General features: G+C 35.0%; 1 protein-coding gene across 4 annotated transcripts in view; it reads left to right on the forward strand.

Moving 5' to 3' along the window:
- The window catches only part of LNPK (lunapark, ER junction formation factor), a 76,312-nt gene that overhangs the window by 9,437 nt on the left and 47,257 nt on the right, over positions 1–19,618 (forward strand). For all 4 annotated transcript variants that reach the window (XR_009453810.1, XR_009453811.1, XM_059704016.1 and 1 more), the window contains exons 5-6: positions 8,704–8,762; positions 17,730–17,770. Coding sequence is in view for 2 of the 4 variants with exons in the window: in XM_059704016.1 (XP_059559999.1) it covers positions 8,704–8,762; positions 17,730–17,770 (100 nt within the window). In the remaining 2 variants the exon portion in view is untranslated. The remainder of the gene's footprint in view (positions 1–8,703; positions 8,763–17,729; positions 17,771–19,618) is intronic.

Here is a 19,618-nt window from a genome sequence, read left to right on the forward strand (position 1 = left end):
AGACCCACTAGGATAATCTTTCTATTTTATTTATTTGTTTGTAAATATGTTTTTATTGGTTTCAGAGAGAGAAAGGGAGAGAGAGGGAGAGAGATAGAATCAGTGATTAGAGAGAACCATTGATCGGCTGCCTCATGCACAACCCCCTACTGGGGATTGAGCTCGCAACCTGGGCATGTGCCCTGCGTGGGAATCTAACCATGACCTCCTGGTTCACAGATTGGTGCTCAACCATTGAGCCATACCAGCTGGGCTTAATGTGTTCTTTAAGTCCTAAAAACAACAACAAAATTCAAGAGTTGAGAGATCTTTCTAGTAATTCTCCTGTATAAGAAGAGAGAATAAAAAATGTAAAATCTGTAAAGTAAGAGCATGACTTATTTAAGGGTCAAAAAGATAGGTATATCTGGCATTTGTAATGGAGAGGAAGCGAGCTTGCAGAATCAGGCAGGATCTAGATCATGGAGAATCATGGAGAAAAGTTTGAATTTCATTTTGGGTGAAATGTGAAGTTTATAAAGGTTTTAATGGAAGAATGGCTTGCGATTTAACTTAAAAGGATCATGTGTGCTGCTTTGTAGAGATTAAGAGGAGGACAAGAGTAGAAATGGGGAGGAGGCTATTACAGAAGTAATCTAAAAATGGAAGATGGGTTGGATTGCCCAGTGGCAGTGGAGATGTGTAGATGACTTGTGTTTTGGAAGTAAAACTGAGATAGTTTGATGGTAGAAAATAAGAGGTAAGGGAAAAGGAATCAAGGTGGTGATTCTTAGTTTTTTTGGTTTGACATGGGGGAAGGATAGGATCTTTTTCTTAGGGATTACTATAATAAAAATTTTTTTTGTCTTAGTCTTTAGTGTAAGGTATATTTTCAAATTGGAACTCCTGGAGCTTATAAAATTTTAACTTTGTAGGTAGAAAAAAGAACCAAAAATTGAGGGCATACCATTACAGAATAAATGTCTTGCCATTTTATTTTTCTTTGGAAATCTTTTGGAATGCTTCTTACTTTAGGTCTAGTAGCAGACTTTATAATGCTGTGCGGCTTTCTCTCATTTTCCTTGTATTTTTTCATAAAAAGAGGGGAGAAAAGAAATTTGGAAAGGGAATTAGCATTACTGTGCTAATTTTAATGGCTACCCACAAACTGTGATTTTCTGGAACTGCTGTTATGAGTCAGAAGACTTTTTTTTTTTTTTTTTTTTTGCAAATCATATACTAATTGTTTTTAAAAGTAGAAAAATTTCTATTATTTAAAAATATTTGTTTTTCTTCATTTTGATCTTTCTACTATTTTGAGTATGAAGCTTTATTCTTCTTACTGTGTCCTCTGACTGTTCTGCATCACCTGCATCTAGTATTTCTTGGCTGGCTAAGCTTCAGAGCCATTTCTCACTTTGTCTCATTCATATCTGTGACCTGGTTCTCAACTGCTGCAGCTTCTATTTCAGTGAACTTTTCTCTCTTGGAAACATAGAACAGTTACCCAACAAAGAATAGAATTGTCCTTCTGATTGATGACAATCAAAAAAGCATGAAATAAAATACAACAACGTGAAAGTGGATGTTATGGTAGATAGAAGAAGACTTACCAAAGGACATTTTCTTTTGTGTGTAGTGTGAGTATTGCTCAAGCTTATCCCTGGACTCTTTTCCCTTGGAAATAAAAGTTTTGAGGGTTTGCTTAAAGAAATGGAGGCAAAAGGAGCAATAAAATGTATTGCTTTACTTATCACTGTCTTTATTGATTGCACAGCTTAGAAATCTATTCAGTAAGTGCAAAAAGTGACTATCTCTTGAGTCCAGGTTTTCCAAATACTTTTACTGGACTGAGAAGTCATGGATTCAGGGCTTAGCATATATTGCATAATCATAACTGTTTCAAAATTGTCTTTTATGGTAGATTATCAACATATTACATAAGATGCTTTGAGGTTTTATTATATCTTTTCAGGTTGTAATATGGAGGAACTTGCTGTGATTTCAACCTATTGTTTTTCTGCCTTTCAGATTCAATAATATATATGTCTCTGATCTTTGCAACTCTTACTAAAATGAAATTATAGTATAAATGCTGACCTTATTTCATAGGAGTATTAATGCTTAGTGAGGGGGAAGATATGGGTTACAGTTAAATTTTTGTATTTCTACATTATGCTGGCAGATATGCATTACCTCGAGAGTTGGTTCATTTTCTAAGAGCGAACAACCATGAAGCTTTGTCTCTATCTTGACAGACTCTACAAGCAATGTTTTTCTGCCACAGTGATTTTCAACCTTTTTCATCTCATGGCACACATAAACTAATTACTAAAATTATGTGACACCAAAGAATAATCTTTTGCCAATCTGACAAAAAAAATTAAAAAGGCATAATACTGATTTATTCACACCAGACCACTATTGTTGTGTTGGCTGTTGTCATTTTTTATTTGACAGTGTAAGAGAAAAGAGGTCAGTACTCCTGACTAAATAATCAGGTATTGCATGTTTTACAAATTCTTGTGCCATACCAGTATGATGTGGCATACTGGTTGAAAATCCCCGTTGTACTAAATTGAAAGCCATTTGAGGTTAGGGCTTTGATATTGTATAATTTTTATGCCTCTTTCACACACCTCCTTCTTCCAACTAGCTAGTAACATATTTTCTCAATCCAGCTAGAAGGTTGAAAAACATAATTTGTAGTCTTTTACACTGATAAAAACAGGTACTTGGCTTGATTTCAGCCAAAAGGCTGAGAAGTGATCATTTGTAGCCTTTTGAAGAAAGTTAAATATTTGTTTCATGGCACTCTAATAAGAATACAAAGTATCTCTCATCAACTATAGTTGGCTTTTAAAGGAGAAGATATCTGTGAACATTTCCTGATATTTTTACTCAAGGAGGATACAATTGACTCTTTTTTTTTCTTCTTCTTTTTCAGTTAATCAGCAGCCTAGCCAGGTTCTCCAGCCAGGTTCTCTCTTTATTCTCCTGTTACAGCTGTATTTTTTTGTGTGTGTGTGTGTTACAATTTTCTTTTTTTTTCTAAATTAAATCTTTATTGTTCAGATTATTACATTTGTTCCTCTTTTCCCCCCCCATAACTCCCCTCCTCCCAGTTCCCACCCCACCCTCTGCCCTCACTCCCCACCAACTGTCCTCATCCATAGGTGCACAATTTTTGTCCAGTCTCTTCCCGCATCCCCCACACCCCTTCCCCCCCCCCCAAGAACAGTCAGTCCATTCCCTTTCTATGTCCCTGATTCTATTATAATCACCAGTTCATTCTGTTCATCAGATTATTCACTTGATTTTTAGATTCACTTGTTGATAGATGTGTATTTGTTGTTCATAATTTGTATCTTTACCCTTTTCTTCTTCTTCCTCTTCTTAAAGGATACCTTTCAGCATTTCATATAATACTGGTTTGGCGGTGATGAACTCCTTTAGCTTTTCCTTACCTGTGAAGCTCTTTATCTGACCTTCAATTCTGAATGATAGCTTTGCTGGGTAAAATAATCTTGGTTGTAGGTTCTTGGTATTCATCACTTTGAATATTTCTTGCCACTCCCTTCTGGCCTGCATAGTTTCTGTTGAGAAATCAGCTGACAGTCATATGGGTACTCCCTTGTAGGTAACTGACTGTCTTTCTCTTGCTGCTTTTAAGATTCTTTGTCTTTTGCTCTTGGCATTTTAATTATGATGTGTCTTGGTGTGGTCCTCTTTGGATTCCTTTTGTTTGGGGTTCTCTGCACTTCCTGGACTTGTAAGTCTATTTCTTTCACCAGGTAGGGGAAGTTTTCTGTCATTATTTCATCAAATAGGTTTTCAATATCTTGCTCTCTCTCTTCTTCTGGCACCCCTATAATTTGGATGTTGGCACGCTTGAAGCTGTCCCAGAGGCTCCTTACACTATCTTCGTATTTTTGGATTCTTTTTTAATTTTGCTTTTCCGGTTGGGTGTTTTTTGCTTCTTCGTATTTCAAATCTTTGACTTGATTCTTGCAATCCTCTGGTCTGCTGTTGGGAGTCTGTATAATATTCTTTATTTCAGTCAGTGTATGCTTAATTTCTAGTTGGTCCTTTATCACAACATTGAGGGTCTCACTAGATTTCTTGAGGATCTCACTACATTTATTGGTGGTTTCTAGAAAGTTCTTGAAAAACCTTAAAAGTGTGGTTTTGAACTCTATATCCAGTAGCTTGCTCTCCTCTATTTCTGTCATTTGTGTCCTGTTTCTTTGTCTTGGCATTTTTTATGCTTCGCTATGTCGATAGAGTGGCTTTCTGTGCTAAGTGTCCTATAGGGCCCGGTGGCTCAGCCTCCCCAGTTACCTGAGGTAGACACTCTTGTGCACCCCCTTGTGGGCTTTGTGCACAGTTTTGTTGTAGTTAAGCCTTGATTGTTGTAGGTAACACTGGGAGGATTTGACCTCCAGGCCAATTGGCTGTGAGAATCAGCTGTGTCTACAGTGGGAGAACTTCTGTGCTGAAGACACCCTTATGGGGCAAGACTTGCTTCAATGGGGCTTTGGTGCTCACTGAGTCTGCCCCCTGAGTGTGTCCCTTATGGATCTGTGGAGTTATAATTGGATGGTCCCACTCTGACCACTGGGTACACTGACTCTTGGATCTAAGGAGGTGCTAATCTAGCCTCTGCCTGAGGCTACTCTGCAGAAGCCAGCTGTAAAGCAATGCAAGTTGCCCTGGGGCCTTGGGCAGCTGCAGTTTGTTAAGTAGTTTTCAGATTACAAAGGGCCGGGCCTTTCATATGCAAAAGCCTCCTAGCACAGCTTGGGCAGGGTGGAGCCCCAGGGGATCAACTGGATGGGTGGAGCGAGCAGTATGGCTTCTCTCAGTCTTGTCCTCAGAGGCCCCGGCAATGGCTGCATGTGCCTCCGAGAGAAAGCTGCCCTCGAGTTCCAACTGATGCCAGACAGTTCCGTTTCTCCCGTATGAGTCTGGGTTCCCAGAGACTCCCCTGGAACTGGTGCTTAGAGCCTGAGACTTCCTCCCAATTGAAAAAGACAATTGTGACCTCAGCCGCCAGCCCTCTCCGCATGCACCTCTGCACCTTTGTATTTTACTTCCGCACCGCACCTCCTCTGAGTCTCGGTATGCTTTTCTCTTTCCTTCTAGTTGTAGAATTTCCACTCAGCCAGCCTTCCTGTGGTTCTGGATGATGTCCGTTCCGTCTTTTAGTTGTATTTTTGAAGTGGTTGTGCGAGGCAGCAATCTCCGGTGTTTTGACAATTGACTCTTGAACCAGGTGGAGATAGGGGCAATGATCCCCCTACCCCCCCACTCTGATGCAGCTAGAAATCCATCCACATATAGCTTTTGACCCCCTCAAAGTTTTAACTACTAATAGCCTACTGTTGCCAGGAAGCCTTAATGATAACATAAATAATTGATTAATACATATTTTGTATGTTATGTGTATTATACTGTATTCTTAAAGTGAGCTAGAGAAAAGAAAATGTAATTAAAAAATAATAAGGAAGAGAAAATAACATTTATTGAAAAAAATTCCACATATAAGTGGACCCACATAGTTCAAATCTGTGTTGTCAAAAGTCAACTGTATTTACTTTGGTAGGTAAGAAAATCATTTTGCAAGTATTCCCTTTGCAATATTGATAATATTTGAATATTGATAATCACTTGATAGATTTTATACTTAAAGAATTATGTACTGAGACATAATTAAGAGACACATCCTATTCTTTGATTTGAAGACTCAATATTGTAATGAGATCAGTTTTCCCTGGATTAATCTAAAAAATGTGTTATAATAAAAATAACAATGCTTTAATAATCATGGTACCCTTCTTTAATTTTTAATGGAAAAATAAGCACCTAAAAATCGTCTTGGAAATTCTAAAAAAGGAGAAGAATGAGAAGCAGAGGCCTACGAGGCATCAAATTCATTATAAAACTTTGTTAATTAAAAGTTTGGTACAGCGTATAAATAGAGACAGAGACCAATGAAAGAGACACAGAATCCAGAAATAAATCCCCAAATGATTTTTTATGTATGGTTTTTCTATATGATAGAGATGACATTTCAAATCATTGGGGGGGAAATGATGTTGAGTTATACCGAAAAATAGATAAAAATTAAATATAAAGCTTGATGCCTGCCTTATATCAAAATAAATCATTCTTCTTCTGTCCGAATATGAAGATTAGTCTTGCTAAAACCTTTGATAGTTAAATAAACAGACAAAATAGTCAACATAATTATAAATATTGAGACCTATATATCTTTTCATTTTTAGTTTTATATAGTATTTAAATCTCACCTAAAAACATTTCAATAATTTGGATAGGGCTTATGTGGTTGTTGGAAAGAGAGCGCTTAAGTTTGGCAGAATGAATGAATGATTTCTCTTTAAGCTCCGCCTTCTCTGTGTCATTGATGGGACCAAACTAAGCAGTTTCTGCCTATAGCATGTATGTCTTATTTTCATTGTGATAAACAAGGCTTTATTACACTTTGAGAAGTTTCTCTTGCTACCTCTTTGTGAGATAAGCCATTTTTCTTCTCTGCTTCCACTCTTTTGAGTCCCAGCATGATTTCCATTGCTTTTGGGAGCCCTAACACATATTTTGAGGGTTGGGTTTTAACTATATTTTAGTTTTACCAGAAAAGGAATTTTTGATTTTGCTTTTTGGATTATTTCCAGAAGAGGAAGGGGAAATGTTGATTATGTCACGTTTCTCAAAGTAGGAGTCAGTAATGGTATCTTTAATGTCTTCAGAAAATATGTTGCCACATTTTCATAAATTATGTTTAATTTGGAGAGAAAAACCTTTCTTGAGATAACTAAAACATAGATTCCTGATGTACTTTAATTCTTTTTTGAAATTTTATTTTTAAAATGCTATGAATTTAATTTAGCCTTAAAGAATAACTTACATGCACTTTCAAGTCTTGAAGACTTGACACATGGAAATTTGATAGCTCATTTTCTCCTGCAGTAGTTCTGATCAAAACCAAAAAGAGAATTTATTGTCCATGATGGTGGATTAATGAGTTTTATTTTGAAGTAAGGGAGTCTATTTCAATTCTTGTAGTTTATACACTTTGAAAATTACATGTTTGGTTTTTTTTTTTTTAAAAAATATATGTTCTTATTAATTTTAGGGAAAGAGGAAGGTGGAGAGAGAAAGAGAGAGAGGGAGAAAGAAACATCTATGTGAGAGAGGAACATTAATCGGTTGCATGCACCCTGACCAGCTATCAAACCTACAACCTGGGCATGTGCCCTGACTGGGAATCGAATCAGCAATTTTTTTGTGCATTGGACGATGCTCAATCAACTGAGCCACACTGGCCAGGGCAAAAATTACTTATGTTTTCTAAAAAGTTTCTACTCATTTAAGAAAATTTACTGATTTACTGTAGAATTCCAGGCACTATCTCTGTGATTTTCTCTCTCATGTTTTCTGTTTTTGTTCCCTGTACTTTTTTTCTAATTCATCCCTCAGCTTGCCACTATTTCAATTTGTTTGAAGTGGAGAAATATCATGGGACTTTTTTACTGTTGTGGGATCCATGAGGGTTATGAGCCTTATGTTTAACCTCTTCTCTCATCTTCCTTTCCTTGATAAGGACAATATTCAAGGGTTTTTTAGTACTTAGGTAGCTGTTCAAGTACCATGTGGGAATCTGGTGTGGTTATTTGGTGTTTTCAGATCATAAAAATAACAATATAAAAAGCAAGTATTAGTTATCTGTTGCTGTCTAACAAATTGCCCCAGAATTTAGTAGCTTAAATCAACAAATGTTTATTATCTTTTATAGTTCTTGAGGGGCAGGAATGTGAGAGCAGCTTAGTTGGGCGGTTCTGGCTCAGGGTCTTTTATTCATATACAGAGTGTACAAATTTCATTTAAGCTGTTGGCTGGGGCTGTAATCATCTCAAGGCTTAACTAAGACTGGAGAATTTACTTCTAAGCTCACACATGTAGTTGTTGGCAGGCTTCAGCTCCTCACTGGCTGTTTGCCAGAGATCTCTGTCCCTTGCCACAAGGGCATTTCTATAGAGTTCCCTGAATGTCCTCATGTCATAGCAGCTGGCTTCTCTCAGAACGAGTACTCCAAGAGAGAGATAGATAGTGAGTGGAAAAGGAGGTCCAAGATGCAAGCTGTAATCTTTTATAACATAATCTTGTTGTGACATGCTATCCTTCCTGCCATGTGCTATTGGTCACACAGATCAACATTAATGAGAGAGGACTACACAAAGATGTGAATACCAGGAAATAGAGCACACTTGTGACTATCTCGTGAGCGCAATCCCAGGTGATTCTAATGTGCAGCCAAGATTGAGAACCACTGTCTTAATTGTTGATACTTAGTACAAAGGGATTCTAAATTTTGTTCCTAATCTTTTGTGGAGTTCATAGACCTCTTTGAGAACGTTGAAAGCAGTGATCTCTCCAGAGAAATGCGTTTATTTAAACAAAGGCAATTTTGCAATTCAAAAGAGCCTCAGAAGGCCCATGGATTTTAGATTGAGAACTCTTTTGAAAGCACAGGTAGACTTCTGATGTCTCTGAAAGAAAGGAGCACTTTTTGATTTTCAACATATAAAAGGAAACAGTGAACCTAACTCTAATGGGAAATGTGTATTTGTTTTAATTTTATATGGCTTCTAATTTACTTATTCTAATGATGATTTTTGTTTTTGAATTTTGCCACTTCTGTAGCATCTGGAGCATAAGAACAGTGCTTATCTTCTTCTTTTCCAAGAGAACAGAAAGAAATAGTAAGTTAAATTTCTAAGTTTGTATAAATGCATTAGAAAACTCATAGTGCATTGGTTTGTAATTAAATGGCAGGTTATGCAATGTTATATGGAAATGACAAACATGGTAAATATTGAAGAGTTGTTTACTGTGAAGCATAAGAAAGGTTATGAATGATCAAGATGGTTCTACTTTTCATTTGTGTTATTTCTGTCTTATTCATTTAGAATTTTTGTTTACACAAAACAAAATAATTCATCTAAGTCAAGAGAAATTATATTTGTTAAATTAATCTTTATATAAATCTTATGTTATTATGGAGTAAAATACAGTTAAAAATCTTTTGATTTATTTTATTAATTGCACCATTCTTTGTAACCTCACAGCCCCTAGGCTTTTGTTTTTATTGAAATATGCAAATTATGATGAAATAGTCTGTATTTGTTCTGTATGTGTACAGAATTTTCAGGTCTTAAAACTATGAGCTATAATTAACCAAAGATGCCAATTTAATTTTTAATAAAATTTATGTGACTTATGTTTTCTTTTCTTGTTTTAACTTTTCTTTTTCTGTGTGTTTTGTTTTTTTGTTTTAACATATACAAAAGTAGACTGAATAATATAATGAACCCTCTTATAGCTATCATACAACCTAAAGAGTCTTCAACTCATGGTCAATCTTGTTTCATTTCTACCCCCACTTATCTATCTTCTGTATTATTATTCTGAAGTATATCCCAAGTATATCAATCCATAACAGACTTTTAAAGCAATTAACATAATACATTATAACAGCTGGAAAAGAATTTTTAAAAATCCTGAGGTTAACATAGGGTAATAACATAAGTTTTAGGTGTACAACCTTGTAATTTGATATCTGTATACACTATAGTTTGCTAGCTACCAATAGTCTAGTTTCCATCATCACCATATATTTGACCCTCCCCTTCTCCTTCCCCACGGAAACCACCAATCTTGTCTGTATCTGTGAGGTTTTTTGGTTTTGTTTTGTTTGTTCATTTGTTTCTTTGAAAAGAATTCTTAATATCATTAAATATGAGAGTATTAAATTTCTAGTTATCTCATAAATATAATTTGCTTTAAAAGCATTTTGTTTGTTTGACTCAGGATCCAGATAAGGGTCGTACAGATATATGACTTTCAAACTGCCCTTCTTGCTCATTATTTGAACCCAGTTGAGGTTCTGTGGTCTAGCCCTGACCATCCCTTGCAGACTCTCTTGATTCATTTGCCCTCTTTCCCAGTCTACTTGTCTGGCAAAACCATACCCTGTTTAAACATAATTATATGCTTAATCAGTGACTGCCAAAACCCTGTCCTAGTTAAAAACATTTATATGCTTAATCTATGCCTGCATCAGAAAAGCTAAATTTGTTGGAGGAAAATCATACAACATGTTGACCAGACTTATTGCAAACACCAATGTACACTCAACATTGCACAGTCCTATTTTATAGTTCCCTAGACAGTGGTCGGCAAACTGCAGCTCGCGAGCCCCATGCGGCTCTTTGTCCCCTTGAGTGTGGCTCTTCCTAAGCCTTAGGAGTACCCTAATTAAGTTCATAACAATGTACCTACCTATATAGTTTAAGTTTAAAAAATTTGGCTCTCAAAAGAAATTTCAATCGTTGTACTGTTGATATTTAGCTCTGTTGACGAATGAGTTTGCCGACCACTGCCCTGGTAGATTCACTGTTTTCCTTTTTGAGAGCATTGTTTGAGATTGTATTTTTCCTCAAATTTCTAACATCTACCTCCCTGCCAAAATCTCAGAACCAAACCAAAATACAACAACCAACTAACAAACTAACCAACCAAATAAAAATTCAAAAGCCATAAACAAAACCACACAAAAATCTACCTGGCTACTCTCACCTGATAGTCTCACTTTATGGAGAAAATAGATGTAAACAGATGGGAGCTACCTCTACCACCAATTATATCGCTAGCTCCATCTGTTACTCAGTATGTTGTCATCCTTCATGAAATTCTGGAAGAATGACTTTGATCCTGTATGTGGCTAAGCCCCTCATTTATGCCCTGGATTCTAGATGCTGTCTGGCCATCTCAAGAACTTTGCTCTTATAATTACCCTTTCCTGGAATTATCCTCTCTTTTGCATCACCTGTTTCTGTTGGATTTTCTCTATTGCAGTGGTTCTCAACCTTGGCTGCACATTAGAATCACCTGGGAATCAAAAGATTCCCAGGTGATTCTAATGTGCAGCCAAGGTTGAGAACCACTGCTCTATTGGCATATAATTCTGCCTCAATGCAATCATCTAGAGGGGGAAAAACCTATTCGGCCCCCATTTCCCTTTAGTCTAATATGCATTTCTCTTTCCCCTTCAAAGTCCTATTATCTTTACCTCTAAAATTATCTTGAATCTTACTATTTCTAACCTTTATCACTAGTACAGTTCTACTTCAGGTCATCATCATTTCTTGCTTGCAGTACTGCAGTGGTTTTGTAACAGCCTATATATATAGATTTTTTAATCCTTACCTGAGGATTTATTTTCTTATTAATTTTAGAGGGAGAAAAAGGGGGGGGGGTGGAAAGAGAGAGAGAGAGAAAAGAAACAGAGATACGAGAGAGAGAGAGAGAGAGAGAGAGAGAGAGAGAGAGAGAGAGAGAGAAGAAACAGAGGAACAGATAGAGATGCAATGATGTGAGAGAGAAACATGGATCGGCTGCCTCCCACACACTCCCTGACTAGGGATTGAACCTGCAACCTAGGTATGTGCCCAGCCTGAGAATCGAACCTGCAATTGGAGTGGGGCAACACTCCAATTAACTGAGCCACCTGGCCAGGGCTATATAACCAATCTATTTTAAATTAGATCTTGTGTCTCTTCTATTTAAAATTTCTAATGGTTTCTTATGGCAACCAAAGTAAAATTTGAATTCTTACCTCAACTCTCTGGCTTATTCCATTTCTCTAACCTTAATCTCCTTCCACTCTCCTTTTTTCATTTTTGCTACAGCCATACTGGCCATCTTTTTGTCATACAAATAAATTTAAATTATCTAAGCCTCAATTTATAAAATGTAAAGAAATATTTGTTTTGGCAGGACTATTGCCAAGTACCAAGCAAAAATACATGTAAAAACATATAAACACTGTTAAGTGTTATACACATGTGGCCTGATGGTACTAATTTTTCTTTTTCTTTTTCTTTTTTTTTTTTAAAGTATATTTTATTGATTTTTTACAGAGAGGAAGGGAGAGAGATAGAGAGTCAGAAACATCGATGAGAGAGAAACATCGATCAGCCGCCTCCTGCACATCCCCCACTGGGGATGTGCCCGCAACCCAGGTACATGCCCTTGACCGGAATCGAACCTGGGACCTTTCAGTCCGCAGGCTGACGCTCTATCCACTGAGCCAAACCGGTTTTGGCGTCTTTTTCAATTCTTACTCTTTTAAAATGTTTCTTGCCTTAGTTAATGGGTTAAGACCCAGTATAATATTGAAGTGGGATAGCAGGTAAACTTGTCTAGTTCCTGATTAACCATTAAGTAGGATATTTGATATGGTTAAAAAAATATTGACATTTTTAAAAATCAGATTAAGGAAATTAAGTTTATTGTATTGTTTCCAGTGGTATTTAGTAATATAGCAGCTTCTGGGAGGATAGTAAGAAGTTTAAAACAAATATGCTTTCTGACTTCATGGAACTAACAAAATGGTAAAAAACACAGTAAGTCCTTGGAAACACTTTTCTAAGGAAATCAAATGTGTGAAATTTTTTATTTAAACATTTTTATTTCACCAGATATTGAGTTTGTTGTATATACTTTTTTCTCTTTTATTCAAATATGTGAATGAAAGAGAAAGAGGCACATCGGGACATGGTTATTATATAAAAAGATTATGCTTTAAAAATTTATTTTAGGGATCCTTTTGTTTAAAAAAATGTTACTAATTCATTTGAATAGGTATTGCATATACATTTAATATAGACTTTATAAAAGATTGTCTTGCAATCTTACACTTATTTTTAGCATAAAGTCAGGTTACATATATACATATATATGTATATACATACACACAAACACACATATATATGTATTTAAGCCTGAAGCTATTTGTCATGTTCTTGCCTTTTTTTTGGTTTGTTTTATTTTGTTATTGCTTTTTGTTCTCTATTAGTTTTATTTTCTTTGTTTTACAAGTTGGAAAGTATAGATTAAATTAAGAGTTGGCAACTACAGCCTGTGAGATAGGTCCTTGTATAGCTCATGATCTAGGAATGGTTTGAACACTTTCTTTTTTTAAATTCTTTATGTTGAAAGTATTACATATGTCTCCCTTTTCCCCATTGACCCCTCCCTGGCCACTCCCACCCCCCAGCACATGCCCTCACCCCATAGTGTCTGTGTCCATTGGTTATGCTTATATGCATGCATACAAGTCCTTTAGTTGGGTTTGAACATTTTTAAATCATTGAAAAGATTCAAAAGAATAATATTTTGTAGCATGTTAAATTTGTATGGAATTCAAATTTCTGCTTTTATTGAAATACAGCCATGCCTATTCACTTGTGTTGTGTATAGCTGCTTTCATTCTATAGTGGTAGAATTGAGTAGTTGTGACAGACTGTACTGTTGCTCTCAACACTTCAGACTTGTTGCAGCATGCATGACAAGTCACAGTGACATAGTTATAATTTGACAGCATTTCAAGTGCCACCTGTATTTCTGTTTTGTGACAACTTTATTTTTTGTTACCAGTGCATATTCATCATGAAAAAACAAAAACAGAAAATTGGACTTTGAATGTTGCACTTTTAGGGCACAATGCAGTATAGATTTTATTATCAAAATGCAAAGCATTGTGTTTATTATGCAATGACATTATAGTTGTGCTAAAAGAATACAAATATACATTGACATAACTACACTAAATACTCATGATATTCCCAACTCACAGGAAAGCAATGGTCAGAAAATTAGAACATTTAAAATGGAATATCTCATCATAGTAAAATTTCTTCGTCAAAATAAAAGGTGAAAATGGAATGTCTACCAAAGTAAGTTTCTGAGTGGCTTATGAAGCAAAGAAAGGCACTTACCAATGGTGAATTAATTAAATTGTGTGTGTTTGCTGCAGCTAAAGAAATGTATTCAGAGAAAATATATTTGTTTGACTAGTAATCTTTGGCAAGAATATTTGCTTGAAAAATTGAGAACATTGGCAGCAACATAGTCAATTTAAAAACAAGGCAAATGATTTCAAGTGATCTTCCTCGGCTCTTGATGAATTGACAGATGTTACATATACTACTCATTTGTAGTTTACTTAAGGAGTCATTGCTGAGCTTGAGATGACTGAAGAATTAGCCTCTATGAAGAGTCTGTAGAACAACTCCTGGAGAGAATATTTGTTAAGTTGTTAAGTTGAAAAAATACATACATGAACTCAGTACAACCTGAAGTGGAATCTGCTAAGATGCAACTTTTGGTAGTAAAAATATGTGTGAAACAAAAAAAGCTCGTGAAACTGTAGGTGTTTGAATTATATGGTTAGTCACTGTACTATTTAATAGCAGGTACTTAAAGATTATATTTGAATTTACATATTATTGAAATAGTAGTGTCAATGGGGAGCTTCATTTGCTCTTAAGACTTAACCATAATCAGATATGTGAATTGTATCAGAAGTAGAAGATGAATATCTTACTACACTTGATCTTAGCCAAAAGGCCGAGAAGCGATAGAAGATGAATATCTTGACCTCTTCTACCACACAGCTGTTTGATGGTTTAGCAGTGGTAAAGTTTTATTTGCTATTTTGAGCTCAGAGCCCAGATTGAAATTTTTCTGAGAGGAACCACCTTCAACCACTCACTGGCTTTGGAAATTAGCTTTTGCTGCAGACTTGATAATGGTTATTAATGAGTAAAACTAAGATTTCAAGACAGACAATCCTATATGTGAAACCTATACTGCCATAAAGTCATTTAGAAAACAAATAACGTTGTAATGACAAAAAGTAATTTTTTAAAAAAGTGCTATGAAAAGTTAAAACAAGAAGCAAGATCTCCATTCCACATAAATTTGTAGCAGATACATTATTTGAGTTCAAACTACAGTTTCAGCAGTTTTCCCCCCTGAGCTCTCACAACTATAAAGGATATCCTAATATTTCAAAATTCATTTAACTATACAATTGAGGAGCTTTCACTTACCTTTAATCAGAAGTGATTAATTTATCATGTACAGTGCTGACATGATAAAAGGCAAATATCAAGAAGAAAATAAAAATAATGATTCGGTTGATTTCCTGAGCCGGATGCAAGGATGATTTCTTTCCCGGGTATTTGTCCAGATGGATTTGAAGAACGAAGCCATGGACAAAAGGTGATAGGTGAAAAGGGTGGACATTTATTGGAAGCAAATACAAACTCCCATGTAGGGAGAGGGTCCCTTTTTTCTAAAGCTTATAAATGCTGTAGTTTTGTGTCTCTTCATGCTCCCTTTTAATTGGACCTCTTCCCGATTTTATGACTCTGTGCTTTTTAAATTGGTCAGTCTTTTGCAGAATATCAACTTCAAAGTCCAAAACCCATGTGGTTCCCCCCCTTTTTCTCTCCCTCTTGTATCATCTCTCTATCTCCTGTGAACATATGTTTACCTTTTTCCAGCATTTGTTGGCATTTCTCTATCCTCTGTGAAAGTATGTTTTCTTTTTCTCCACACTCTTGTGATTTCTCTTGATCCTTTGTGCATGTACTAGGTGTACCAGTTAATAGTGGCAAATTTTGTAATCAAAGAAAACACGATTATTTCAAGAGAAACATCAAAAGTGCTTTATTCAAAGTAATGTCCATCGCTAGCTACACATTTCCCCCACCTTTCAGGTAATTTGTGGATACCGTTCCAATAGAGCTTTTCTTGTTTTGAGGCAAACTGTTCAGAGACCCAATTTTCCACTTCTTTGTACGTTTTGAAGTGCTGCTCAGAAAGTGCGTGTGCCATCAATCAGAACAAGTGGTAATCTGAAGGAGCAAGGTCTGGTAATACAGCGGGTGGGTTAATACTTCCCAGGCAGGATCTTTTAATGTGTCTTTAACTGGTTTTGAAGTGTGTGATAGCGCATTATCATGAAGCAGAATTATTTTGTTGTGTCTTCTGGCACATTCTGGTTGTTACACGATCAAAGCATGGTTCAAATTGACTATTTGTTATCGGTAGCAATATTAACCATCAATATTAATGGTCTCACCAGGTTTTTAGAAGCTCATAATACACCACACCTTCTTGATCCCATCAAACGCAGGGCATTGTCTTCTTTCTGAAGCAATTTGGCCTTGCAGTCGATGTTGATGGTTGATCTGGATCAACCGATGATTTTGTGCATTTGGGATTTTCAAAATAAATCCACTTTTCATTGCCAGTCACAATTCGATGCAAAAAAGACTTTTTTCTGTGCCGTTGAAGCAACATTTTACTGATGACTTTTCGGTTTTCCATTTGTCTTTGTTCAGTTGATGTGGCACCCATTTTCCTTCCTTTAAAATCTTTCCCATTGCTTGTAAACGATCAGAAATTGTTTGCTGAGCAACGTTTAGTCTTTCTGCAAGTTGTTTTTGAGTTTGACACGCATCTTCATCCAATAATGCTTGTAATTGTTGGTCTTCAAACTTCATCGGTTGACCTGGACGTTCTTTGTCTTTCACATTGAAATCATCACTTTTAAAGCGTTTAAACCAGCGTTCACACATATCTTGAGTTGGAGCATGTTTACCATAAGCTTCCTGAAGTATATGATAACTTTTTCTTCAAAATAAAGTAATGAAGTAAAACTTCCCACAAATGCTCTTTTTTTTGCACAAAATTCAACATTTTTAAGCATAAAAATATCTATGATGTTAACACCTTCAGCAAATTTGACATATGAAGTTTTGAAGCTTACTGTCAATACAACAAAATAGCATACATATCAAATCGCATATATATCAACATATGTGTAACTCCATCTATTGAAAAAAATCTGCATTATTAACTTGGTACACCTAGTATGTCTTCCTCTCCTCTTATCCTGTGGCACCTTTCTGTTCTCTGTGAATGTATGCCTTCTGAGGGCTCCAAGGCCTCACCTATGCATTCCTCTCCCATGGACACTCTTTATTTCTAAGACTTCCTAAACCTGCCTATTTTATCCCTAAAATTCCTTTTAATAATGTGCTTTAAATTGGATATTCAGATATTTGCTATCCCAGAACTTGAATGAACAGATATTATTTATAAATTTAATTAAAAATTTAAGAAAATTTAAATTCTCTTTGATAAAAATATTTAAATCAAGGTATAACTCTTTTTCCCCCCAGCTGGAATAGTATTCCTCTTTGCACTAATTAAATATTTTTAGATAAAAACTCAAAACCTAAAATTAATTTGTAAAGCAGATGTTGACAATATTTCTAGAGAAAAACTAGAGACCTAAAATACATTTGTAAAGCAGACATCGACATTCATAATTCATTTGAATGATTCTTCACCACGCCAACCTAAAGCAGACAAATCTTAGAAAAGTTTAATTTTGAAAAGTGATTAGTGTTCTCTTCCTTTCCAAGTCCCTTCTCAGGTATAATACTATAGATTTTCAAAGTATTTTCTTTATTAGTGCTTAATACCTTGAAGGTTGAATAACTTAATAAAATATATTATGCACTTAATGTTTCTGAAAACTGAATAATATATTTTTGAATTTGGAAAAGTGTTGTAGTCTGTGTTAAGGCAATTTTTTCTCTATTTAAGTAGCTTGTAATATATAATATGGGCAAAATATGAAATATATGTGGTTAAAGATTGAGGTCATTTTTATCTGTATATATCAGTGAGAAATACTAAAATGAGAAAGTTTTCTTGCAGTTGCTTAATGTGTGTCATTTGGCATAATTTTTTTCTTTAAGTATCTTAATATCTCATTTAGCTTTGATTTAAATTTTTTTTTCTAGATGAAGCATTGGATGATTTAAAATCCCAGAAGAAAAAAATAGTAAGTTAACTTTTACTTAAAGTTAATTTATGTAAAACTAATAAAGAACTGAATAATGTTTATATGTTGTAAGTAATGACTCTTCTAAGAAATAAATATGCTTTTAGATAGCATTTTAATGATGAAGCTAAATTATGAATATTTTTGCTAGTTAATAATGATTGACAGGAAAAAGTAGCTAATGGACTTTTGAGATCCTGAGAATCTATATCAGTTGGAAGCTGAGAAGTAAGTAAATGAATAATATTGGAGGACTAAATAAGGCAGAGATATGAAAAAGTGGTGTCCAGATTGATTATTGATTAGGGGTAAAAAAGGACCAAACATTTACATATGTCAGTTTTTAAGTTTTCTTGACATGATAAGGGTAAGAGAGAGGGAATCAAGAAGATTGATTGTAAGAGACAAATTTAACATGAATAGACTTAAGAAAGGGAGAAAGAGATTTTTTTCCCCCTTTGGTTTCTTTCATTTTTTTTGTCAGCAACTCAGATTACATGGGTAGCTATTGTAGGGGCAGTTAAATGTATCTTTCTGATATGTTGGAAGGAGGGCCAAGAGTGAGAGAAAGGGCCCTAGATATTTAGAGGTTTATATATAGTAGTCTCTAATAAGTTAATTGAACTTTGCTTTTGACTTGAATTTACATGTACTTTTTTCATGTAATTATTTTTTTGAAGTATGAAAATGATAATTGATATTACTGTCATGTTAATTAGATGCAAATGATGAATATATTTTAGTCTAAATGTAATATGTAACAATTATATATGAAATCAGTAAAATTAATATGGTTAAGATTAATGTTAAAACTGGTTCTGTGAATGGGTAGTAAAAGACATTGGTCTTGAGGGTTTTAAGTACCTGAAAATAAACTAAGTTCGAAAGTCTTTCTTATCTGTTTTGTTTAGTGTTTCTTCAATGTTCTATGAGGTATTTATCAAAATTGCATTAACATTTTTCATGGTCCTAAATTGAAACATAGAAATATTTTCATTATATTGTATTATGTTTCTGGCATTCTGTATATTATGGAGCAGCTAGAATTCAAAGTGAGGAAATACTTCATTTATATGTGGAATTTAAAGAACAGTGTAAATAAATAAAACAGAAACAGACTCACAGATACAGAGAACAGACTGATAGGTGACAGAGGGGAGAGGAGTTGGGGGGCTGGGTGAAAAAGGTGAAGGGATTGAGGAGTACCGATTGGTAGTTACAAATTAGTCATGGAGATATAAATATAGGAAATATAGTCAATGATGTAATAACTATGTATTGTGCCAGATGTGTACTGGAAAGAATAGGGGGAACACTTTGTAAAGTGATTGTGTAACCACTATGCTGTACACCTGAAACTAATACAAAATAATATTGAATATAAACTTTAATTGAGAAAAAAACCAAAGTGAGGAAATAATGATGGTTCTCATAATCTAGAAGTTGTGATATGATTGATACAGTTTTCTGATACGATAAAAAGGAGCAGGTTGTGGTGGTCCGAGCTAAGCCCTGTATGTACTAAAATGGAGAAGTATTGATTAAAGTAGAAAAGACAAGGAAGACAAAAGAAAAAAGGAGAAAAAAACACAGAAGAAAATAAAAAATTCCAAGTGATGAGAAACCATTCCCATATTAGTGGCATCACATCACCAGAAAACAGAATCTTGGAGCAAACTTGAAAAATTCTGTGAAAGGGCAAGGCAAGCTATTTACTAATTCTTTAATAGCCATTGAAGGACTCACAACATAAAAGGTGCTTCATTTAGGCCTGACAGTTGGAAATTTCATTTCAGGGTTCAATAGTTGAATATTAAAATGGATTATGAAGCATTAGTATTACAGAAT

The sequence above is a fragment of the Myotis daubentonii genome, chromosome 7 (assembly GCF_963259705.1).
Source record: "Myotis daubentonii chromosome 7, mMyoDau2.1, whole genome shotgun sequence".
Taxonomy (NCBI): Eukaryota; Metazoa; Chordata; class Mammalia; order Chiroptera; family Vespertilionidae; genus Myotis; species Myotis daubentonii.